Source organism: Carassius gibelio, chromosome B23 (assembly GCF_023724105.1).
Source record: "Carassius gibelio isolate Cgi1373 ecotype wild population from Czech Republic chromosome B23, carGib1.2-hapl.c, whole genome shotgun sequence".
Lineage (NCBI taxonomy): Eukaryota > Metazoa > Chordata > Actinopteri > Cypriniformes > Cyprinidae > Carassius > Carassius gibelio.
The window spans coordinates 18,288,971-18,314,415 of record NC_068418.1 but is presented as its reverse complement, the minus strand read 5'-3'; the positions used below and the strand labels follow the sequence as shown (position 1 = coordinate 18,314,415).

General features: G+C 37.6%; 1 protein-coding gene across 15 annotated transcripts in view; it reads left to right on the top strand.

Moving 5' to 3' along the window:
- Positions 1–25,445, top strand: part of LOC128011268 (kinesin-like protein KIF1B) — a 66,550-nt gene that overhangs the window by 9,022 nt on the left and 32,083 nt on the right. For 4 of the 15 annotated variants that reach the window (XM_052593477.1, XM_052593471.1, XM_052593469.1 and 1 more), the window contains exons 3-21: positions 11,772–11,848; positions 11,997–12,176; positions 12,408–12,473; positions 12,626–12,804; positions 13,855–13,966; positions 14,601–14,678; positions 14,908–14,973; positions 15,088–15,105; positions 15,316–15,391; positions 15,817–15,895; positions 16,018–16,160; positions 16,537–16,578; positions 19,753–19,964; positions 21,850–21,929; positions 22,195–22,270; positions 23,479–23,558; positions 23,825–23,931; positions 24,524–24,607; positions 24,965–25,145. In XM_052593477.1, coding sequence (XP_052449437.1) covers positions 11,772–11,848; positions 11,997–12,176; positions 12,408–12,473; positions 12,626–12,804; positions 13,855–13,966; positions 14,601–14,678; positions 14,908–14,973; positions 15,088–15,105; positions 15,316–15,391; positions 15,817–15,895; positions 16,018–16,160; positions 16,537–16,578; positions 19,753–19,964; positions 21,850–21,929; positions 22,195–22,270; positions 23,479–23,558; positions 23,825–23,931; positions 24,524–24,607; positions 24,965–25,145 — 1,936 coding nt within the window. The remainder of the gene's footprint in view (positions 1–11,771; positions 11,849–11,996; positions 12,177–12,407; positions 12,474–12,625; positions 12,805–13,854; positions 13,967–14,600; positions 14,679–14,907; positions 14,974–15,087; positions 15,106–15,315; positions 15,392–15,816; positions 15,896–16,017; positions 16,161–16,536; positions 16,579–19,752; positions 19,965–21,849; positions 21,930–22,194; positions 22,271–23,478; positions 23,559–23,824; positions 23,932–24,523; positions 24,608–24,964; positions 25,146–25,445) is intronic. The other 11 variants (XM_052593476.1, XM_052593475.1, XM_052593481.1 and 8 more) reach the window with 6 other exon arrangements.

The window sequence follows — 25,445 nt, the reverse complement described above, 5'->3', positions numbered from 1 at the left end:
ACAGACCCTTGGGGACTGTCGGTGCAGACATGGGAAGGGAAGAGTTGTCTGTGAAAGCTTTGCACACTGAAATTGAGAGACAGAAGAGCTTTGATTGATTGAGAGAGAATTCATAGATTGCTGTGGTTCTTCTGACTCTGTGAAGGTCATCTTGCTGTTGGGCTTTAAGTGCAGACAGAAACGATTGACCTGATTACAGATGTAATCCTGTGAGTGTGCCTTAGGTCACCTCACTCCTCTGTTAATCCCAGTGACCCTTGCAGGTGCATGGGGTGTCAACTCAAAATGTCACTTCTCACCATACAGATTACAACTACACCTACCACTAAATTTGGTAGATAAAGAAACGGAGTGATTCTAATGAAATGTTCAATTCGAGATGATTTACTTTCATTTTATTTTAAGATATTGTCATAAAATATGAATTGATCGTCTTTCCAGACATTTCTGATTTCTTCTGCCATTCTTTTTGGTGTCTTTGCATGTAGCTTTTTGCTTATAGCACATTTCTAGCTTCTCTTTTTAAAGTTTGCATGTCTTATAGAACTAGAGACCTTGATTTATGTGTGGATCTACTTTAAGGACTTATATAATCCAAGTACAGTATAGTGCTGCTAATGAATGTGCAACTATGTAAGGTAGGCCTGTCGCCATTATTACATAATTGCCCCCTCAACCCTTCTAATAGTCATGATTTCATATAAAGCTTTTTCATTTCCAGTCTGGTGTATTTGTGTGGTGGAAATGTGAAAAACGTGCAAAGCATCATAGCCACGTGAATGTATAAAAAGGCTTAAACATATATTGTGAATGCATAGTATTTAGCTTTCTATTTTTATATTGGAATTATTTTTGCATTAAAAGAAAAAAGATGGAAATTTACTTCTACAATAAAAAACAATAAACAACAACAACAACTACTACTACTACTAGTAGTAGTAGTACTAATAATAATAATAATAATAATAATAATAATAGATATTATTATTTGGTCTCTATAGTTCTGTGACTGTCTAATTATATACATTGGCTGGAGTATTGTTGTAAACATATTAATATTTTAAAAAAATTACTTTGTATTCTGTTATGTCATGATTGTTTTTTTTTTTTTTTTTTTAATGATTACGTGGTTTCATCCAGGAATGTGGCTTATCTTTTTACTTGACAGTTCTGCTCTTTTTGTATGGTCTCATTTCTGCCCTTCTTGTCAGCTGTTTCCCATTTAGCTTCTGTTTTTGGTACCTCACACTGTGTGATGCTTGCAACGGAGAAAAGGTTAGATGTAGAACAGCTGTTGCAAACCTTCACTGGTACACCGCAGTCTTTTACCAGCCGTCAAGTAGCTGACTGATGTCTTATTACATTTGTCTTCTTTATCACTCACCATCTGTAACTCTTAAACACCGGCTGTATCACAAGACATAGTGAGGTGCTGTCTGCTTCTTATCAGGGCAGCTGTCCGTATAGGAAGAATTAATAGTGAACACCTGAGAATAAAAAAACTGAGAAAAAATGTTTTTGATTTGAAAGACAAGACCGCTAATGCTCATTAGTTGCTTCTAATGTTAGCATGTAGCTAAGCTAATGAAGAAGTAATCACAAATGTAGCACACAGTATATTTGAGAGAATTAAATATTTTTTTTCAGGAAAGTCACAATACTTCTAAATACATGTATGGCTTTTCCTTTGTCCCCATTTTTGACCTCATGTTTACAAAGATTATTGTTGAAGTAATCTTTGTATTCATCGGGTCAAAAATATGCTGGGTGTTTGAATTAGGATTAATGTGGAAGAGTCTAGGTCCTGTGATATACCCTCAAGTTTTCTACTGATGTACTGTGATCTGAATTTGTAATGTGGTGGAACAAACATTTTCATTTTCACATTTTAGGTTTTTTGAGAAGCAAATGTTTGGGAAGTTGGGAATTTCTGACCAGCTGTAGAAACTAACAGGCTCATAAACACTTTAAGACCACAGCAGCATGGATGTATGAAATGTGAGTGCCTCACATTTATAACATTTGAAACACTCGCATAACTGTCATCACAGATTTATTGGTTCTTCTAAACTCTTGTATTTCTAAAGTAAATTGAATTGCAAATTTTTTTGTAGGTCCCTAAAACAGTTTTATTTTTTCACAAATTCCGTTTTACCCCCCCCCCTTTTTTTTAAGTAATTTTTTTCTTAAAAGTTTTTTTTTTTTTTTCAATTAAAATTTTCTAGACTCCAGTTTAATGGTTAAATTACATTTTTATTAATTAAAAAAAATGTCTAAATACTTGAAATCATGAAACAACAGTTTATTAAAGGTTTAACAAAAATTACTTTAAGGCCCTGTGAAATGTGTTTTTTTTTTTTTTTTTACCAATGTATCAATGTTACATTTTTCTGTTAAATAAATAATAGTAAACATGGTCATGACATGGATTTTATTTTATTATTTTAATATATTCCTTGAGGTTTACTTATGTTTATAAAGTTTTTTGCACACACACACAAATAAATAAATAAGTGGGAAAATTATGCAAATTATCTGAACCTCTCTCCGAAGCATGGTGTTTTTAATGGGTGGGTACTTTAAGGCTTGTCAGTAATCGGACACTGTTATGATTGGCTAACATCAACGCCCCCCTCGCTATTGCATGTGCGTTTTGTCAACATAATCAAAATAAAACTGTCATTTGCAGACAAAACATTATCTAATTATTTACTTACAATGTGATGGAGCTGCATTCAGCGTGATCAAGTGTCAGCCGTTAGCAGCTGAATCCCAGTAGGATGTGATGTGTTGTAAAAATAATTTTATTTTTAGTACTAGTACTGTCATTAAGTAACATATTTCTGTCACAATTTCTTGAAGACTAGTTTGACAAGTGATGCAAATAAATTTTTTATGACTGGATTCTGCAATTCTTTCTGAGGAAATCAGAGGGTCATAGATAGGTAAAGATTTTGACATTAACATGTTGCTTCTACTGTTGAAATACTTACGCAGCGCACACACAAACAAATATTGAGTAAAATGACACTTTTAGATTACCTAACTATTTTCTATCAGTTGTTTCAGCGAAGGCATAAGTTTATTTATAATAATTTCCCTTCCCTATGTATTGTGGGATTGTCTTTACCATGAAGTTTGCATTAGTATCAGTGGTATTTTAACAGAGACTGTTAATAAAAAACTGTTAAGATTTCACAATTCACAGATGAATTTCTATGTAAATACAGTGATCTTGTCATCCAGATATAATCTTATAACACTGAGGACATTTGCTTGTACAGGAAGTCGGCTGTTTTCCATGCCAGTCTGGTCTGTAATTACCTGTATAGTGTAGTGGAGCAGGGATGAGATGAGCCGGGGGGTGGGTGAGAGATCCAGCGGTGAGGCTGGCAACAGCTTCAGTCACATGCACGAGAGCGTGAGAGAGCCTTGTGCTTGGAACTTTCTCCTGCTATAAAGATATGGATGCAAGACAGCTGCAAAGAGGAAGAAATTAGGACACAAAAACAGTTCTCCATCCACATCACATGACTGAGAGTCATGTTTGCACCTCCTCCTTGTGGATGATAAGGGCAGGCTGTTCTATCATCTTACGCTTAGAATTAATCTACCTATGATGTAAAATGACTACTTTTTAAGTAGTAGGCTACTTACTACTTTTTTTTTTTTTTACTTGCGTAATGTGACTTTTTGAATGTAATTAGATCAAATTGGATAAACTCATATTTAATCATAACATGTAAAATAAACTATATAAAAAAATGCTTTAGAAAATGCTTTTTTTTTCATTTGCATGTCATATTGCCATTCGCCATGAACATGCAACTAGTATATTTTAAGTCCTAGGGGTTCAAGGGGGACAAAGTTGTGTAATATGTTTTCATTGTTACTTATGCTTTACCCGTTCTCTCAGCTATCTCTCACCCCCAGTGCTGGTAGTTGAGTTCTGTCCCAAGTGAACCGTGAACTGAATGTGAGAGTGGGAGCAGATAGAGCTTTGTAGTCCAGGCACGGCTAGTCATGGCCACTACTTTTATTCTTTCTGTATTATTCATGGCAATGAAAAGCAGAATTTAGAAGAAAAACACTGAGTCTGTGTACCTGTAGTCTGGACTCTGTCTGGAGTTGGAGGCCTACATTGAAAACTGTGGTATCACATGCCGTGCTAATGCCCTTCAGCTAACCTCTAGTATACACAAACGCATGAGCGTGTAGACAAAGATATGGGTTCAATCAATCACTTCCAATGTTTCTACGAATTTAGATTGGTGTTATTAGTCATCTAGGATTAGGCGTCTGACAGACCAGTTTTTTGGATGCAGTAACTCCTGCTGTGTAGAATGCTGACTCAAACCCGTTGCCCATTTCAGTCCGTTGAATCCCACTGACCAAAAACCACTGCATCTAACGGTGTTGTCGTCCAAAATGCTGAGGCTGTTTATACTGGGCAGGATGGTGAACAGCACTTTAAAAGTTCCCTTTATTGTTCTGTAGGTCTTGGGCCTGTGGTGGGAGGAGTTAAATTATCTCTCTGTTCATACTAGGCCAAAGTCATTATGGTGTTGGTGGAGACACAAAGAAACGAGCCTATCCAAGGCCTAATAAACAAAAGCTTTGTGGGCTCTGGATTATTATTTTTTTTTTGTCTTCCCTTGTTGCGCTGTCTTGGACTAAATATTGAAAATTATTGTGCTATGAGTGGAATTTATGTTTTGAAATTCCATAATATCATAGGGTCTTATGTACAATGTTAGTGGTTAAAACGATTCATAATAATGCACGCCTTCTCACAGCTTAGAGATGATAAAAAAAGATATGCAATAACTAAGTAATACTGACGGGAATTTATTTGAATTAATGTTAGTAATAGTAATGATAACAACACATGTTCATTTTTTTGTATTTATATTACTTCATAATTTTATATAGGCCTAACAGTTGTTGGGCCATACAAGAATATCTGCAGTCTAGAGCTGTAATCTGGCCTTAAAATTTAGGCCCGACAGGACCAGAGGCCAACAGGTTTCGGCCCGAGCCCGACAAGTACTTTTTGATTGACAGCTTTTTAAAAGCCTTAACCCCTTTACAGCCCGACATTATTCAAATGTGCACACACACACAGCTCTTTTGCCTTTTGTCAAGAATGAGTCATTTCTACATGTTTTAACGTAATTTATTAATAACTAACGTAGACTAGACCACTTGGAAGTTGGAATAAAGTAATAAAATAAGTCCTCTGTAACATCGTAACATATCAGCATTCTAAATAGACCTACGCACCAATAAAAATGAGTCTTTTTAATTTATTAAATTAAGATACATTTTAAATTAAGATGGGTATTTGGCAATAACGAAATTAAGATAAAGGCTCGGCTGGATTTGCTTCGCCACTAGCAGCTGACATTTAATAAAAGAATAATGCTTACATTAGCGTAAATATTTTGTCCACATTATGCATTTAAGACTCAATGAAAATTTAGTTATCATTTGAAAAACCTTTACTTATAGATATTTGGCTAATCCTACTTGTTTTTGTTGAGGAAAATGATTGAATCCACTGTAGATGGCTTCAGCGCGTTCCTGCGCTCACTGATGGTGCGTCATTATTCACTTATTATTCTCATTATAAACATGGTCAAGACTTTTCCACACATCAGACTTTGCTTTAGTTGCTGGTGCTACCAAAACATAATCGCCAGAGGCAAGCCTCCGTTACACCTACTCTGCATCCATTTTCGCATCTTTCTCGCGATATTCAAAACACTTCACATGACCTCTCGTTTACCTCGCAAACTGGAGCGCAAGCCCAAGCCCAACCCGAGCTTGCGTAAGATGATATAAATTAAGTCCGACGGGTTCGGGCAAAGATCTTCAGCTCTACTGCAGTCTTTATTCATTGGCCTATGTTTAGCTGGTGATCTGTAAGATTAGTTCGGCTTCCTGGACTTTCCCGTTTCCACTGGTGTGAGTGGTGATTTAGAAGGAGTGGAACATGTCTGCGGGCCTGAGTGAAACTGAAGAGGTGTCATCCACTCACTCACACTAATAATATGCTGCTCTGAACCTGATGCTGTTTTCTCCTGTGTACAGTATGTTTGTGTATGCTTGCAAGCACGTTATTGTCACACTGTATGTACAGTGCTGACATAAACTTGGCTGTGCTTCAAGGATCAGAATAAGTTTGAAAATCACAGAAATAGTTCACAGTCCACATTTATAAGTGTGTGTTTGTGTGTACACAGCACGTGTCCTATGCTGTTTTGCAGAATGTAGTGTGACGGTCTAAGGTCTAAGATCAGAAATGTGGCCATTCCTTCCTTTCGTTGAGGAGCTGTCAGTATGTGAGGCAGCACCTGTCTTCTGCTGCTTCAGAAATAGACAGGGCACTCTGCACATCTTGTTGGCAGCTGGACAGAGCTTCACTTTTCTAGTAATTTCTCCCTCTCTTATCGGTCTCGTACTCTTACTCTCCAGTGCTGGATGATGATAATCATTCAGTCCTCTTCTGAGCACCTTCTCCACGTCTGCATTGATCGAACATAAACAAACATTATGAGACCAAAGGAAATCTGTTTTTAATTAAATAGTTAATATATTATTATTATAATTTTTCATAATTATATGTATTAATTACAACAGTATAGACTAGTACTAATTATACTTCTTGTAGCACTGTGTATATAAAGGCATACCATCCACCCCTATTCAAACCATCGTTTCCTTAACAAAAAAAGAAGTTGATTTTAATAGAAGTTTTCATAGTGGTTGGTCTCTGAAAATGGTATGGGCCTCTATACAGTCATAACAGATGACCTCATGTTTTGTAGAGAGCCTGGTATTTTCTGGCTGCAGTGCTTGAGCTCAGTATTGTTCTCTGCCTTCCTGTTTTCATTCTCTTTCACCAGGCGACATGAAAACTGCGTGGACGGCATGCTGAGACTTCTCAAATCCAGTACTGAGCCCAGTAGTGCTCAGAAACTAGAAGATGAGCTTAATGCATGTTACAGGCTCTGTCTGCATCCTTAAATGCCCTTGTTCAAAACCATTGTCAGATTGCACAGTGATATCACACATTTGAATGCTGTTTATGAGGAACTTGCAGTGATATAGGGAAATCACAGTTTTTTTTTTTTTTTTTTACCACAACATCTCTGTACCACAACATCTCGAATTCTATTAGGAGAGCCTTGACTAAATTGTCTTATTCACATATTGTGGTATATATCACTTTGTTAGTGATTGTGAAAATACATAATTTGAGTTCCAAACTTTCAGAACCCTTCACTGTTGGCATGTGGGTAACTGTATTATTGTATTCCTCCCCTCTGAAATGTCTAAAGAGAAGAGTGACACACTACTCAAGGGTTTGTGGGCACAGCCAGTGTGGTTCAGTCTGCTGTACAGCCTTAGCATTTGCTAGTTTTGGGATGATTTGTGGTAGCGTGTGATCTTCAGCACCTGTGAGAGGAATGCGGAGCCAGTGTTTTTCTCTCTACTGCCTCTACAGGCAGATGGGTGTGCATCTCATAGATCATTCCAGATGGGGGAACACACTGTCCTCTTTAAGCTTTCCTCTTTAGGATACAGCAGGCCAGATTGGTGTCCACAGATGCCATTCTGGATGTAAATCTTAGCAGTTAGAAATTTGTTTTGTCATCTCAGTGTTGGTCTAGGATTTGTAATTTTTATTTATTGAAAAATAAATGGGCTCTTATGAGGAAAAATATATTATTTAGAATCTGTCAGCTCTATTTCAGGTCACACTTGCAGGGAGGAAGTTTCTGAAGTGAAGACCTTTTTTTTTTCATGGTATTGTTTTGTGGTTTTATTTTTTTATTTTATTTTTATTTTTATGGATTTTACTTTATTTTTAAGTTTTATTTTTATTTTTAAGTTTTATTTTTACTTTTATATTTGTATTCTCTGGTTTATTATTTTGTCTTTTTGTTTTATATTTTTTATTTAAACATTTTTATTACATTTTAATTTTTTTTGTGTGTTTTGAAAACCGAAACCAGGATGATTTTTTTTTCTAAATTTCTACACATTTCTAATCAAACTGTAAAACAAACTTTTCTGAAACCAGGCTGAATTGAAAGTTCTCCGCAGGCTGCTAAAATGTCCTTTTCCTGCAGCGATACAGCTTGTTCACATATGGTACTAATAAGAGACAGTTTAATAACAGTTTAATGCCTGTTTTTGTTTGTCCTTACTATAATTCTGGCTTTTTAAAACCATTTTAGGCAGTTTATGGTGAATACTGATTTGCCTGTGGTCTAAAGAGCAAAGCTTCACGGGGTCTGAAGCTGGAGACACATATTCCACCACATTAGGCCAGGCATGCCTGCTATTCTCCGGTCATCTCACACTATCTGAAATAAGCCCAGGTTTATCATCACAGTCTGAAAATTGATACGCTTTGAGCAGCCAGATGGGTTTTTCATTCTTTCCTCTAAGCTTCTCCTGTGCACACGCAGGTCAGGTTGTGCAGTCTGCTAACTCGTTTAAAATCCCTCCTGCTTGAGTTTCCTACAGTGATGAAAGCCATTAGTCTTTGTGCATCTGTACCCAGGCATCCTAGCTGGAAAACCACCACGTGTGTTTTTGCTGCGTATCCATTCAGATGAACTGAAAAAAAACAAAAAAAAACGTACAGATCGCCTGACGAAGAGTGAAACTCTGAAGCGCTCAGTCAGAGAGTGTTCGCGACTCGCGAGTGAAAATATATCTGTGCTAAACTTGTACTTAGCCTCTAACTAACACACTGGCGAGTTAAATCAGAGAATTTATTAGACATTGGCTAATATTAGACATCATTTAGTCACCAGAAGGAAGGTTTAGTCGCATATGCGAGTGATTTCCTCGCAGTGTAGAGGGTTGATTACAATTGTCCTATAATTTGGTTTTATATTTCAAGACTGAAAATGAAAACAAGGCACATGTCTTTGAGTGAGCAGTACAAAATTAAATTGAAAAACGCAGATGATGGTTCTTATTTCTGCATGCCACTGTTCAGTGCGGTGGTCGTCATGGTAACAGGTTGAACTTTTGCTATGGCTTGCGTGAGCAGAGCTGATGTTGGAGACATTGATAGAGCGGCAACATAAGAGCATTAGAACTCTGTGTTTTCTTTTAATGCAAGGGTGCATAACTGCACTTTGAATGCAAAATCCTTTTGCATTTACACTTTCAATTGAAAATGACAGAATGAAACCTGTCTGCGTCATACTGATACAGAAACCGACGAGAGTGACCCATGCGTGCTTATGTGAGTGATCAAGGCCAGGCTTGCTGGCTGTCCACCTGTCTTTCGGCCCCCGCGTTGATCTTCCCATCTCATCAGTGTTCTGATATTTCTTTTGAACACAGTGCATGATGGGAGAGGCATTTATAGTTCCTCTGTGCATTTTGTTCCAGGAAAGAGGGGCATAATGACTGCAGTAATGAATGACTGCTACAGTTTCCATTTGGCCTTAGGTCAGAGGTGTAAGCGCTCTTTATTTAGCCTCTCTTTCTCCTTCATGACACAGGCCTGTCCTCTGTCACATTGACCATGTGAGGATGCAGGGCTTGAGGAAAGGACCTGCTTTCACCAACCTCGGTATCGGTTGTCTTTCATGGAAGCTATAGTGATTTTATGATTCCCATTAAGGCTTTTTTTAATTGAGAAACACAATTGCCTTAATGTTTTTCTGTGTATTTTATTTGTCATTTTATTACAAGTAGGCCAACAGTGCCCCTTAAGTAAATGCTGATGTTTACATTTTAAGCCTTTATCGGCCAAATCAAATAACATTCCAAAAATATCGTTCATCCCCAATATCCAGTATAGAAGCTGAAAAGTAGGTCAAAAGTATGACATTCATAGTGTTCACCTGAGGAACACTGAGCCAAACTATCCCATGAGGCCAAAAGAGTCATGAGTGGTGTTGAAGTCACATGACCATGCAAATTAATTGAGTTCATACTACAAACACACATGCTGCTGTACAGAACTTTACTTTTTTTTTATTAATTAATTAATTTTTTTAAGTCTTTCAGCAAGTTCTTCATCAGATGTACTACCTGCTCTGACAGGATGTGATATTGGACACATGAAGTTGTGACATTAAGTTACTCACCACCAAAATAATTTCAAATAGTCCTGTATATTGAATATATCTTGTATACTTTCTGGTCTCATATTCGACTTGTATCTCTCAGAAAGAAGTGGCTGAGTACCCAGCCCTCCCCTCTCATTTCCACTGAATAAAAGATGAATTCTGTGAGATTAGCCCACGTCTCAGAGGTGCTGCGGGGGGGATTTACTCATTGCAGGGGGCTCAAGCATCCTCGACTGCCTCATGCCTAATTGGACTGTTGACTTTTATGTATAATCCACAACTCTTTCCCTTCTTTCATCCATCCACCCATGCATCAAAGAGGAAAAAAACACCACATTTCTCTGTTTCTGTGCTGATGGGTCATTTTTGCTGCAGTGGGAACAGGAAAGGTTGTTATGTTGTTGTTTGGATTGTTGCTAAGACGGCAGTGTGCGTATCCCATTCATCAGTCTCTTTCTCTTTTTTTCCGCCCACCCAGCCAACTGACCTCGCCACCCTGCGCTCTGCCGGTGGAATGTGTTCGTTTGGATCGAATCAAGGCCTGAACACGCTCGGGGGCCCTGCTGGCCAACTCTGAGTCAGTTGAGGGGACCGCAGCAGCAGCTGGCTTTCTGATACCTATAAATATCCTACAGTAGATTCCTGCAGTCCCACAGCCTTTTAGGCCACTCACTCCCAGGCTTATCATTCTGATGGTGTGGTGGTGTTGAGACGAAAGTCGGGCTGAATGTTTGGGACACGCCAAATACCAGACAAGCCTTTAGATTCCTGTTTATTAAGACTTCAGGGATATGTAGCAACCTGCTGGGTGGACAGCATGTGTGTAATCTGTCAGTGAAAACAGGGTTCAGTCTGATTTAAGCTTTGAGTGAACAGAACCAGGGATGAATTATGTGGTAGCCACATGTAACTGGTGGACCCGCTGATCCCACACAAAGACATTTGAGTCATCAGTTGTTTTTAACACAGGCCCTGCTGAGGTGAATGTGTCTACTCTCTCAATTGTTGAAATCAAAAATAGCCCAAAAACAAGTGTTATGCACATGTGACTTTCATTCATGTTGGTTTAGCTACAGTGGTGATGTGTGGCTTTTTGGGGGCTGAGTCAATCTGTCGTTTGATCATATATGATGTTGATATTTGGTAACAGTTTAGATCCATTAATAATTATGTGCAGGTGAGCAGTTCACTTTGCATAAAACACTATCACAGTGCTACTTAATGCTCTATTATTGTGCAGTCTGTTACAATTGGTTTAAGTGTTGTGTTTGTTCCATAGCAGATTTGAATGCTTATACTAAGCTTTTTTTCTTCACTTTGAATTTTGAGTACCCATTGTTTTATTTATTTAATTCTGTTTTTTCATTATCTTCAATAATTAGATTTGAATTATTTTAAATCATTAAACAGAACTGTTGTGGAATAGTTTTATTTATAATCAAAATACACACACACACACACACACACAAATATATATATATTATTTGTATATATTACAAATCTATCACCATAACTGTCTAATTAATGAAAAGTAAATCAGCCATCTTTCCACCTTGCACTTGCTGTGCAATAGTATGTAGCCCTTCTGGATATCATTTCCAAAAACTGACATGCTGTTTATTGTGAGGAAAAAAAAATCACACTGATTTTCCTTGTCTTTTGCAGCTATTTTGAACCCCAAGAACCCAAAGGAACCACCCAAATCCTTCAGCTTCGACTACTCGTACTGGTCTCACACCTCAGTAAGTCTCTTTTTCTTTTTTTTTCTCTGAGCTGGCTCAGTGGACAAAAAATGTGCATGTGGTCAGATTTGCAGCTGTAATTAATCACCCCCTAAAATAAGGTCTGTATTAACGTGTTTTGTTTCTCTTTTCCTCATTTCTCCGCTAGCCGGACGACCCCAGTTTTGCGTCACAAAGCCTTGTGTACAATGACATCGGGAAGGAGATGTTGCAGCATGCTTTTGAGGGCTATAACGTCTGTATTTTCGCCTACGGCCAGACCGGAGCTGGCAAGTCCTACACCATGATGGGAAAGCAAGAGGAAGGACAGGAAGGCATTATTCCTCAGGTATGGATGTTATATCGCAGCACATGTATCACCTTAATGGATCCAAAGTAAAAGACATGCTTAAGAGCTCAGCAGCGACTGAGATGTTTCTGATCTCAAAGCAGACATTACCAGGAGACATTAAGACATTAGCGCTCAGTCTAGCACGTCCGGCAGGGGTAGAGTTATTTGTGCTCCGTATCGATCGCCCTCTCTCTCCTCCCTAATGTGCTCTTTTTGTCCCGCTCCCAGCTCTGTGAAGAACTCTTTGAGAAAATCAATGACAATAACAATGAGGAGATCTCGTACTCGGTGGAGGTGAGCAACAAACACATCATGACTGTGACTCACTTCACATGCTCTCCATCTGTTGAAATGCTGTTTCTGTTGTGTTACCTCACTGCTTACTAACTAGGGGGTGTTCAATAATCAAGAGCAGGTTAGATCTCATTCTCATGTGCTCATTGTAGGTGGCTTATATGGAGATCTACTGTGAGCGGGTGAGGGACCTGCTAAACCCTAAGAATAAAGGGAACCTGCGTGTCAGGGAACATCCTCTACTTGGGCCGTATGTTGAAGACCTCTCAAAACTGGCCGTCACCTCTTACACAGACATATCTGACCTCATGGATGCTGGTAACAAAGCTAGGTGAGAGAGAAGAAAACTGTATTTTCCACTTTGGGTGCTGCTGTTGAAGGGTAGTGGTTAGATTTTTTTTCGGCAAGGGAGAAATGGAAAAGTGTTATGTTGCATCCAGTGATACTCTGACTGATCGTCATGTGTAAATGTGACTTTTGGGAAGGAGTGACACGCTTCTAATCCTCCCGTGCTGAATCCCAGGGTTTATTTGTGGAGAATGTGACGTGTAAAGCCTGTTTCCCTCGAGAGCATCCCACCCAGTGCCATATCCGGCACATGAGCTGCGTTGATGTCTTGTTCCTGCACTTACTAGCACTTTCCAGGATTATTCTCTCACACTCTGGTGATAAGCATCTAGAGCCGTCTATGAACTTCCAAAGCAGCCTTTCAACCTTTTCCAGGCCAATAAAGAGATTATTGCTGGATAAAGAGAACAGGACAGGCCTGAAATAGAATATGATACCATATTAATGTATTTATATAAATTTTTATGTTATGGTTCTTATGTTGCAAATCTATTCAAATAATCGTTCTTGATATTTTAATTGTACTTTTAACGTGAGATGGCCAATCGAAGATTTTACTGAATTCCAGCTTTTAACTATAATGATACTTTTGTTTAATGTTTAATTTTTGTTTAATGTTTATTTTATAAATTATTTTATTATTATTTATTTATTTAGTTTATTTGTCTTCTTTTTTAAAAAATTTGTTTAATGCATTATGAATTTTTTATTTGTTATTTGAATTCATTTTTTTTCTATTTAATATTCTTTATTCTTGAATTTTTGTTAGGAATATTTTTATTTATTATATATTTTATTAATTTAATCTTCACAAAATTACTTTGAGTTCTGCATTGACCCCCATTAGAAACCCCAGGGTTATAGTATTCAGCTTTACACCGATATTAAAAATAAGGTCAAGAAATGTAAGAAAATACTATTCAATTATGTGATATCCATTAATATGCATTGTATATAATTATACATTTGTTTTACTCAAATAATTATATATATGTGACACCTATGACACTCATTACGTGCTCTTTATTTGCAGAACTGTTGCCGCCACCAACATGAATGAGACGAGCAGCCGCTCTCATGCAGTCTTCACTATCGTTTTCACCCAGAGGAAGTATGACAGCGAGACAGACCTGTCCACAGAGAAGGTTGGATATTTTACACCCGTCCACAGCCATTACGACATTTCACCAAGCTCAGATTCGTCCTACAACCCAAAGTCAGCAAATCCTGTACCAAGTAGAAAGGAAAACGGAGAGAAATAGACCCGTCCCACTCATCCTGTGTTTATGGGGCTCATTGTGTAATCCCTGCGGACACAAAGACCACTCTATGTGGTCCATAGGCACAATGGCTATTGTACAGAGCTCCTACATTAGATTCACGACACAGGTCTCGCCTCAGCCCTTGCTCTAATATTACTCATCCAGTTTGGCAGTGGAATCGCTGGCCAAAACTCAAGCACGACAAAATGAAAAGATAACCCAAGCATCCTTTAGCTAAATTAGTTATGCATGCATGCACCAATGATTTTACAAGTACCCTAAAATGATTGGATGATTGAATTATTTAGTTAAACAAGTGCTTTCTGAATCAGTTTGATTGAATCTTCAGAACGATACAGTATATCACAAGTCACTATATCAGAAATACGTACAGAGTATATGATTCTATTGCTAATAGACTTATGGGAAACAAAAGACTCCCGAAGAGATTTCTTTTTTGTGTCTTATTTTAGTGTGTGTTGATCAGTCTAAAAGTGTTTCTGCTGTCTGGTTTCAGGTCAGCAAAATCAGCCTGGTGGATCTGGCAGGAAGTGAGCGTGCTGACTCAACAGGGGCCAAAGGAACCAGACTGAAGGTACGGACTAATTTTACAGCCTCTCTCAACTCCACCACCACCTGCCATATGTAAAAGTGACTCTCCTCCACATGCCGCAGAAAACACTCAAAACAAATATATATTTATCACAGCTATTTTTATTCCTTTAAAGGTTTTGTTTTTTTAAATTGCAAACAGATTTTAAGCTAAAATGTATTCAATTCGATGTAATCATAAAACTGACTTTTCACCTGTTTGTGCTTCTTAGGAGGGAGCAAACATCAATAAATCTTTAACTACACTAGGAAAGGTCATTTCAGCGCTAGCTGAGGTGGTGAGTATTGTTCTGTACCTGTCTCTCTCTCTCTCTGCCTGTTTGCTTGCATGTCTTCAGAACTATAACTCTGTGTGCTGTCTGTCTCTCTCCTGGCAATGCTTCCCTTCCCAGGATAACTGTACCAGCAAGGTAATGTTTCCCGGTGTATGGTCACTAACCACTGAACCGTCTCTATCTAAACCTATCAACCTTTATCCATGTAACCTTATGTCTTAAAGTGTCTATTCCAGTCTTGATGTCTCATGCATCAATTCATTTCCTGCACCCCCTTCATTATTACCGCAGTGGCTATTTTTAGGTTCTATATTTCAACATGTTTTACCGGCTGTTTTGAAATAGAGCAAGAAGAAAAAGAAGACAGACTTCATTCCTTACCGAGACTCAGTGTTGACATGGCTCCTAAGAGAGAATTTAGGTATGGCCACGATGATCCATAATGATTATAAATGATTGTATCTACTATGCTGCATGGGTATTATAAACCAGCATTTAAAAATAGAACTGACTGTATTTCAAAAGAATTCAACAGTTCTCTATTTAATAGGATCTTTTTTGGGTGAACTGTTTCTCTAAATATGATCTATATTTAAAAGACTGAATTAAAATGTTTTCATACAGTGCCAACCAATAGCTATTAACTGAAAATATTGCAGAGGTTAAGCATTTAAAACTAATTTTAAGCATATAAAACAAAAGAAAATTACACTTGTGCTTTCTTTAATGGTCTGTGGAAGGTGCATCCTTTAAACTGATTGGCCTGTCTTAGATCAATACTCCAGTGGAAAGAAACGGCATTACTTGGTGTTTCTAATTGTTTGCGTAATTGTGTTTGTTCACCAGGAGGGAACTCAAGGACAGCTATGGTGGCCGCCCTGAGTCCTGCTGACATTAACTATGATGAAACTCTCAGCACACTCCGGTGAGAATCTACTTCCTATTAAACAGTGTGTCTTCCATTCTTAGATGGTCTTGATTTTGATAAGGGGACTCTTGAGCTATCAGTGGCTGTTTGGATCAATGTCATTGTTTGCTCATACACAGATATGCAGACAGAGCCAAGCAGATCAAGTGCAACGCTGTCATCAACGAAGACCCCAACAACAGACTGGTGCGGGAGCTGAAGGACGAGGTGACGCGTCTAAAGGAGCTGCTCCGTGCCCAGGGCCTTGGGGACATTCTGGACAGTAAGTCGAGGCACAGCGCCCCCCAATGGTTACTTCTATACATGCCCAATTTCCAGGCAGAATAGGAGGTCACTTACTGTGCTCACAAGTGGCAAATTCTTCAGCTCTGATCTAATGCTGCAGTCTCGCCCAGTCTGCATTGTCTTCATCTTGTTCCTTCTACGTCTTCATTTAACCATTTCATCAACATGTGATGGAGATTATGGATATGATGGTTAGAAATGACAATACTGTTTTCCCAAATCCATGAGAAAAATCCAGTCTCATGTTTGTCTTCGCTATATTTTGTCTAGTCAAATCTAACTGCCTCTGTCAGTCATTCCTCTACTAGTCCTCTCAACTCTGACCTTCTCCTGTTCTTCCTGCTTCCCTTCAGTCGAGCCAATGGGGGATGATTACCTTGGAAGTGGAAGCAAATGTGTGTATAAGCTTGATGGGGCTGCTCTTCCCTTTTGTTACCAGTAGCTTATTCATTGCTTCTGGAATAAAACTGTGTTGGCTTTGCATGCCTCAGTTTTTTGTTTTTTTTTTGACTGCAAGGAATCCCAGACATGCGACAGATAAATATGCAATGGATTGGATGGGTTAGCTTGCCACTGGAAGGCTTTATGCTTGCTCTTACCCTAATTTGATTGACTGTCTGGCATGGTGCAGTTTTAAAGGCTTTTCTCCAAATAAGCCCAAGCCCATGCTACAGCACGATAGATCAGATGGACTGCAGCTGGAAGCACTTAAAGGGGTCGTTCACCCCAAAATGAACATTTTGTTGTCATTAAATCTTTATTGTATTCTTTTGTGAAGCCCAAGAATGTTCTAGCTTCAGTTCCATACAAGGAAAGGTCATTTATACTTTGTGTAATGAACAAACCAAATGGATCATTTGCCATTAAAGGAAGAAAATCCGTTTTGGGCTTTCTTCAAAAAAGGTTTTGTGACATTCTGCTGAATGTAGATTTGCTTAAGAAGCAGATTTGTTTTTTATATATAATATTGATATACACATGCATAAACAGGAAAAATGTATGGTAGTTTAATAGTTTAATATTAACATGCATTTTAGGCGAATGTGTGTCGAATTAAAAATTTACATTAAAAGGCATTCAAACCTCTTTTATCTCCATAATCGGACAAATTTTCAAAAAAAAAAAAAAATGGCAAACAATAATGAAGGATGAATGTTCAATTTAAATAGAATTTGTCTCATTCCATTTGGTTTTGCACTTGTTTTAAACTAAATTTAGTATATTTTATGCTTAAAACAAATAGAATAAGAAAAAAAACTGTTGAAATAATCTGTTATATGACGTTCTGCTCAACATCAATGCTGAAAGTTGTATGGTTTGGAATGACATGGGTGAATAAATGATAACCATATGTTCATTTTTAGGTGAACTATCCTTTCATATCAAATCTACTTTAATCTTGTATTTTGCTGTTTAACTGTAAACTTCCTCTTTATTTCTGCATAGTGAGGTTTTATTGTCTCATTTAACTGTTCATTGCAGGTCACGACATTAACGATGTTAAAACAACGATCTATCGGAGAACAGGTGCATGTTTTCATCATCTTACAATTGCAAATTAGAAGTTGCAGTGGTAGTGTAAGAACACGTAGCTGCTTTAGTCCAAGTCCTTCCCTGCAAGCTCAGTGTACATTTTCAGAAGCTGCAGAACCGAATCAAAGCTCAGGTGGCTGTTTGGTTTTCTATCTGTCTGGGAGTTCTTGATATGCGCAGAGAGATGAACGCAGACTGTGCTTTCTACCGCTACAACCATATGGTGCTGAGAAAATGCACCTTTTTTGCTTGACCAAAATGCTTCTCATGGTCTGTGTGCTGGCGGCGTCAATCGCATCATCTGAACGCATGAACAGGAATGTAATGCAGTGCTGTTACACCGCCATGTTGGCCTACTTGCTTCAGGAGAGCTTTTTCAGTTAAATGAAGTGGGGGAAAATCCGAATATGCAGCAGAAAGCTCGACTGAACTACAATAAAGCTCCCTTGGAGAGGTTTCGTTAGCACAGTCCCCTCCTAGTCACCATAGCTCTGCCAAAAAATTTTTTTGAAGAGCTTTTCATGACTTTAAGAGCAATGTGCCGCGTGGAAAAGAGGTTTTATAGCTTGTATCTGCAGCATGTTATCATACTGCTCTTCCAGCCCCCTGAGCCTCCCTCTCCTGGTTTCTGACCTTTATGCAGTCCCTCCTCCCCATCTCTTCTCTCACATCTAAGAAGTGATGTCAGTTTTCACCTGGGTCAGAGTCACCATAATAGACTGCACTGTATGCAGGTCACATGTTGCTGAATATTACATAATTTAAATATTATGAATTTTTTTAGCATGCTGCTGTTAAAAAACTGATGCCATTTATTGTCATAATGCTTAAAATAAGTGCATTCCTAAAATCCTATTCTTAAAAAGTACCTTTCAAGTAAACTATGAGCAGACACTCTTATCCAAAGCGACACATCCCGTTTAGTCTAACACAAGTTTTCAGAAATGATAATAAAATAATAAAAAAAAATTAATAAAAGTAATAAAAGTTCTTATGTTTTTATAATAATTCAAAAGAAAATGAATAGAGAGCGCTAGTGTTAAAAGCACTCTCTAGAAACTTGAAAAAGAATAGAGCACTAGTGTTATAGGGTTTTTTTCTTTTTTGTTTGTTTCTTAATAAATAAAAAATAAAACAAGTAGATAAAGAGTTAGTGAAAGATTTTCAAGTAAAAACATTATATTAAAAAAAGATTGTTAATGTTTTATATTCTTAAAATATAATATTCTTTTTAAATTGACCTAAGAAGCAAAATGTTATAAAAAATATTACAATATTAACATTTTTAATTCAGTGTTCTAAAAAATGACCGTTTTCAAAAATAATATATACTTTTGTCAAAATTCCCTAAAATGCTCAATTTTATAGAAGATTAAATACATATAATACATTTTTTCAAAAATGTAAAATACTATATGCTGTAGTAGACATGAATATTCTTTAAACAAGAAAAAATTACCTAAGAAGCAAAATTGTATATATTAAGACTTAATTTCTGAGAATGTATCTTGAACTGAAAATCAACATGAAACTACATAAGTTTATTTCCATAATCTGATGCATTTCCAATTAAAATATATTTAACAAGAAAACAAAGAATGATAAATGTTTAAGTGTATTTGTCTTGTTTCTTAATTATTTTCGTTTGTTCATTTTAAGCTATGTTTAATGAGGTTTACAACTAAAGAATAGCCACAGGAACAAGACAAAATGTTGCTAAATTCAAGATTCATTCCCTGAAACAAGTCTTAATAGCTAGTTTTAAATATGACAGAATAAGATTTTTAAAGAATGGGGATAGAAAGGTTTTTCTATAGAAGGACCTGAGGTGAAAACTGTCTCTGACTCTCTGACTGGCGTGTTTGTTGTAATCCTTTAATGTGAACTGTGTGTCTTACATTGGTCTTTCCTCCTCTTTGTCCTTTTTCTTTCTTTCTTTCTTTCTTTCTTTCTGTCTCCCGTACTCTCTCACATTTCTGTCTCCACCACTTTCGCTTCTTCCTCCTTGTGTCGCCTGTCTCTCCTCTGTGGCTCAGACCTGAAAGATATACACAACAGTAAGCATAGATACTTGCTTGCCTCAGAGAACCAACGGCCTGGCCATTTCTCCACAGCACCTATGGGCTGCCTGACAGCCTCTCCGTCCTCAGGCTCTCTGTGCAGCCAGGCAGGGCTCCAGTCTGTCTCAAGCATCCAGGAGCGCATCATGTCCACGCCGGGCGGAGAAGAGGCCATCGAGAGGCTGAAGGTACACAGACAGGCATTTTACAAACAAAAGAAGAGTCAAGGGCTTAAGTGAATAACCATTTCCGGGTTGTCTCAGAGGTTTCCTCTTGAATTAATCGAAACTAATTAGCTAACAATGTGTAATAAGATAATGGAGGTGCTTCAGGCACCTGCTGACCTTTGCATTCAAAATGTTCTCATACATATGTATAAAAAAGTCCTACTTTCCCAGCCACCAGTGGCTTGATGCCATTCACTGAAACTCTCTGTAAATGAGTGAGATAGTAAAGGAGGAAAAGCGAGAGAATAAGTAGACGTGGCTAGTGCATCCAAGCATTCGTTTCTATGGTTATGGCAAGTGGCTCGCATCAGTGACGTCAACCTCTGATGCAGTTCGGCAGGAAATCAGACAGAAATAGACCTGGTCTTTTGTATCAGCCAAAAATATGGCTGTATAATAAAATGTGAGAGCATCCTTGACCTCAGTCAATAACATAATCAGATGGAAGTCAGTTTGTCCTGTGTGATTCACACACATGCGTCTGTGATTCCCTGCATATAGTTCATTTCTTAATGGTCAGTAGTTTGGAATAAAGCATTGTTAGATGCCAGTGTTTCCTCTGCAAAGATATGATTTGTAAAACATATCAAAATTATAAACAATCAAAAAAAATCAAATTAAATTTTCAAATACATTTTAAATAGGGTAACTTGTAATCTGTAACCCATTACACATCCAAAGTAACCTTCCCAACACTATACACAGATCTAATATAATGATAATCCAGGCTTTCTAGTCGTCTGTAGTAATCTGGGTTTGTCAGAAGGATCAGCTCACAGGTTACTTTCTGCGTGAACAGATGGCAGGGGTGTTAACCCTTTAGGAAGGATCTAGAGGGAGCTTCCTGTCCCTAAGGCCAGATGGTTCTGGTCTTCCTCCTGGCCAAGGACAATAAGGGCTAGACACAATAGAGGAATGTGAGCATTGGGCTTCCTGTAGTTAACAGTGTTTACTGCTCTTGACCCCGCGTCAGGCACTTGTCCCATTGCACACAGATTTATGGTCTGGTTTTGCCCTTTTAGCTATAGGACCCTGAAATTTATGATCTTCCCACAACTTGCAATGTCTGACTTGACATATAGCAAAATGTGCTTCAACACTGAGAACAGAATAAGCCTTTTAGTATTATGCACGGTTCAGGAAAATGGAAATCTGGAAATGTTTCTCGAGTACCATATCAGCTTATTAGAGTGATTTCTAAAGGATCATATGACAGACTGAAAATTCATCCATCAGAGGTATAAATTGTTTTAAAGTACATTAACACCAAAATCAGTTTTTTTTAATTATAATAACATTTTACAATTATGTATTTTTACTAATTCTGCACCAATATTAATTTATTTGATCAAAAATATAGTAAAAATTAGTGCTGTCTAATTACTCGCATCCAAGATAAAAAAAAGTGTTCACATAATATATGTGTGTACTGTGTATATTTAGTATGTATATATAAAAGCACACATATGCAGTGTACAATTTGAAAATATTTAGATATAAACATTAACATAGTTTTCTTAAATATATTCTTGCATGCGTTTGTATTTATATATAAACTATATACTATACACAGCACATACCACATATATTATGTGAACCATTTTTTTTTTTTTTTTTGGATGCAGATATTCATTTGACATCACAAATTTGTACTGTATTTATTTTGATCAAATAAATTAATATTAGCGAAAAATCTTATACTCTTATCTTATGATCTTATATTTCTTATCCAGACTTCTGAATTCTAGTCTAGATTATGGGTGTAGTCTGTCTATATTTGTACTTGTTTTATACCTCACAGCATATATTTCCTTTGAAATATCCCTCTTTGTCTGCCGTCCCGCAGGAGTCAGAGAAGATCATAGCCGAGCTGAATGAGACCTGGGAGGAGAAGCTGAGGAAGACTGAGGCCATCCGTATGGAGAGGTCAGTTGGGGTTTAGGTGCCATCTGGCTCCCTTCCTATCGTCTCTTTGTCCATACCCATCATTCCCATGAGGAGTGTCTGCTATGTGCCTGCGTGCTTCACTGGTACCAAACTTAAGCAACTGTCAAATCGCACTGACCTCAACAATAACAAGCACAATCTAATATTCAAGTATTATTTTCCATATGTCTTTAGTGCTTACTGCTAAGGTGTTGAATGTAATGTCATTCAGCATGGGCCTGATGTTTTCCTTCCCTCCCCTCAGAGAGGCACTGCTGGCAGAGATGGGGGTGGCCATACGGGAGGACGGGGGAACCCTGGGTGTCTTCTCTCCTAAAAAGGTACACACACATGTAAACTCCTCTTCATCATTAATCACCATTACTGTCTGCACCAGTCACCTCCTTCTCATGTCTAGGCCTTTCTTTTGCTCGTATTTCATCATCCATCATTCTTCTTCCATTCCATTTTTTTCTTTTTATCTTTTGTTTTGCTCGCCTCTTGCAATGGAATCCTATTAGTTTGGTCCTGATAGACCAACGTCACTGTCTATTGAGGACTTTAGTGTTTATTCTTCTAATCAGGTTTGTAGAATTCATTTATTTTTGACCATTTGCATTTTTTCATTCCTACCAAAAAATAAATAACTCATTAAATAAAAATAGAGTTCATTTAGCAGGCCATAACACATCACACAGATTAATGCACATCACCATCAGCGTGCTACAGTGTTTCCTGCATCAGCGTAACTGATTTTGACCGATTCAAAAACGAATGACTCTCATGAGTCTAAACAATCAGTTATTTTAATATATAGGACAAGAAGTTTTCACCTTTTGCCATTATTCGTTAAATCCATCAGAGCTCTTGATTTTGATATGTCTGACTGGATGTTGATATATTTCAACATGGAAAGATTCCTTTCACAACAGATTTGTGTTATGTTGCTTTTTAATACAAAATGTATCATTTTATATGTTTATACATATATTTCGAACTACAGAGTAGGGACTGATGTTTTTGCTTGCAAAACAAGGTCCATTGTGTACCAGAAAGCTCATTTACCATAACTGCGTTATGTCTTTTTAGTATTCCACCCTGAAACGCATCAACACAGTTAGCCTGAATCTAAAACAAGGCCTCTCCTCATGTTATTTAATTGTTTTTATTTTGCCTACTTATTCATGCTTTCATTCAGTTTCTCTCCTCTTTTTCTCTGACATCTTCTTGTCATTGACTGTCAAATAGCTTTACGTTGAAAGGCCCTGTGAAGTTTATACTGACTTTCATGGGGTGTTTTCACCCAAAAAGGTTGGTATGGTAGTAGATTATGATGTACAGTAGTTTGTAGTTATTTACTTGATGGAATGTAGTGCATTATCAGCCTTAGAAGCCACATTTAATGGCTTTCTTTGAGTCATTATAAATCATTGAAATGGCATTTAACCTCGTTGTTTCACGTTTTATTTAGCCTGTGAATGTAACTGTAGTTTTAGTGACATTAGTCACTTTTGTGTCTAACATTATCATTGACCCTGCTTTCCTACAGACCCCTCACCTAGTGAACCTGAACGAGGATCCTTTGATGTCAGAATGTCTGCTTTATTATATCAAAGATGGAATAACAAGGTGTGAAATCACTTTCAGAACTGTCTTAGCTGTCTGAGGCATCTTATGATTGCTACACATCCAACTGTTTTTTACTGCTTTGATGTAAGGATTGTTTTCTACTTTGCCAATTAAAATAGTAGACTTCTTAATATTTGTAAAACATTATATATTTATGTATGCTATAGTTTGCTGTAAGCTTGTTGCATTATACTTGGTTACAGTTCTGTAATGTGGATGTCAGAGTTTCCCTGTGTTGATTAAAATAAATGTCTTTGTTTTGACAGGGTGGGTCAGGCAGATGCAGAAAGAAGACAGGATATAGTTCTAAGCGGAGCTCACATCAAAGAGGAGCACTGTATTTTCCGCAGTGAGAGGAATGCTAATGGAGATGGTTAGAGCTCCCTTAAATCTTAAGATCCATTTAACCGTGTTCAGTTCATGTGCCAGCTGTTAAACCCTTTTAAAGGTGCCATAGAATGCATTGATACAATATTTTAAATTGTTCTCTGATGTTTATGTGTTTGCCCCTTTAAATGAAAATGAACTGGTGCTCCCGCCTCCCTTGCAGTGTTGTCAAGTCAGCAAGATAACAGTAATGGTGGACCGCAGCTTCTCACTGAGGGCTGTGTATATGCTAATAGGGCACAGAGAGTCACAAATGGGAGGGACTTTCACTGACTATGTAGTCATAGTCTGGAACTTCTAGTGTGGAGAGATTGTTTATGATTTTTTGGAATTATTAAACAATGAGAAAGTGGATTCTTACCATTATAGGCTGGTTGTTTTCACACACTGCAGCCACACAGCTGTGTTTAAACACCTTATAAAAGAGATAATTGCATTCTATGGCACCTTTAAATCAGACATGATCAGTTCAGTGCAAATTACCTGAATATTCTGCCAAAGATGATTGCTTTTACTGAATGAACATCTTATATTAGGCTTTTCTGCTGTCTGTAGTAAATTGTCTTCTGTCTCTACAGTGATTGTCATGTTCCAGCCATGTGAAGGATCCGAAACATATGTGAATGGAAAACGTGTGACTTCTGCAGTCCAGCTGCGCTCAGGTGACTCACTGACAGCTGCCTGCACATTTCAGATCTGGTTGATTAGATTCATAAAAAAACAAAACAACTGAAACATAATTCACTTGAAACATAACACTTTATAATTCAATGCGAAAGTAAGCTATTTCCTGTGAATGTGCCGCATTAGGTAAATAACAAAATGCATTAAGCAATAGAACTGTTTGCACTTCAGATTACTGATTACAGATAATGCATTAATGTGATGACAAATGCCAGTTTGCGACATTTAGAAGCATAATGGACTGAAAGTGGCTGATACAAGAACCCTTGCACATTCAATGTATGTTTATAAGCTGTTATATTGTTCCAATGTGTACATACCTGTTCATTCCTCAGGTAACCGCATTATCATGGGAAAGAACCACGTGTTCCGATTTAACCACCCTGAGCAGGCTCGCGCTGAGCGTGAGAAGACCCCGACAGCAGAGACCCCCGTAGAGCCAGTGGACTGGACCTTTGCCCAAAGAGAACTGCTGGAGAAACAGGGTATCGACATGAAGCAAGAGATGGAGAAAAGGTACGAAAGCCCTTATAATCATCAGATTTGATAAAACGATAGCTCCAGGTTCAGTATATCCTTTTTACTTCTCCCTCAAGTACTTTGCAATGAAAATACTGTTTAGCAGGTAATAGTAAATCTTCACACTAGCTCCTGGTTAACACATGTATGTGGAAACTGTGCATTTGAACATTTATTGTATTTGTAAGTGCCTTACTGTAAAATATAATTTATTTTTCAATGAAGGTTGAGTCAGTTATTTTCTCTGGTATTTGACATGATACATTATATGCTGCCAATAGATCTTAACTATTCAAA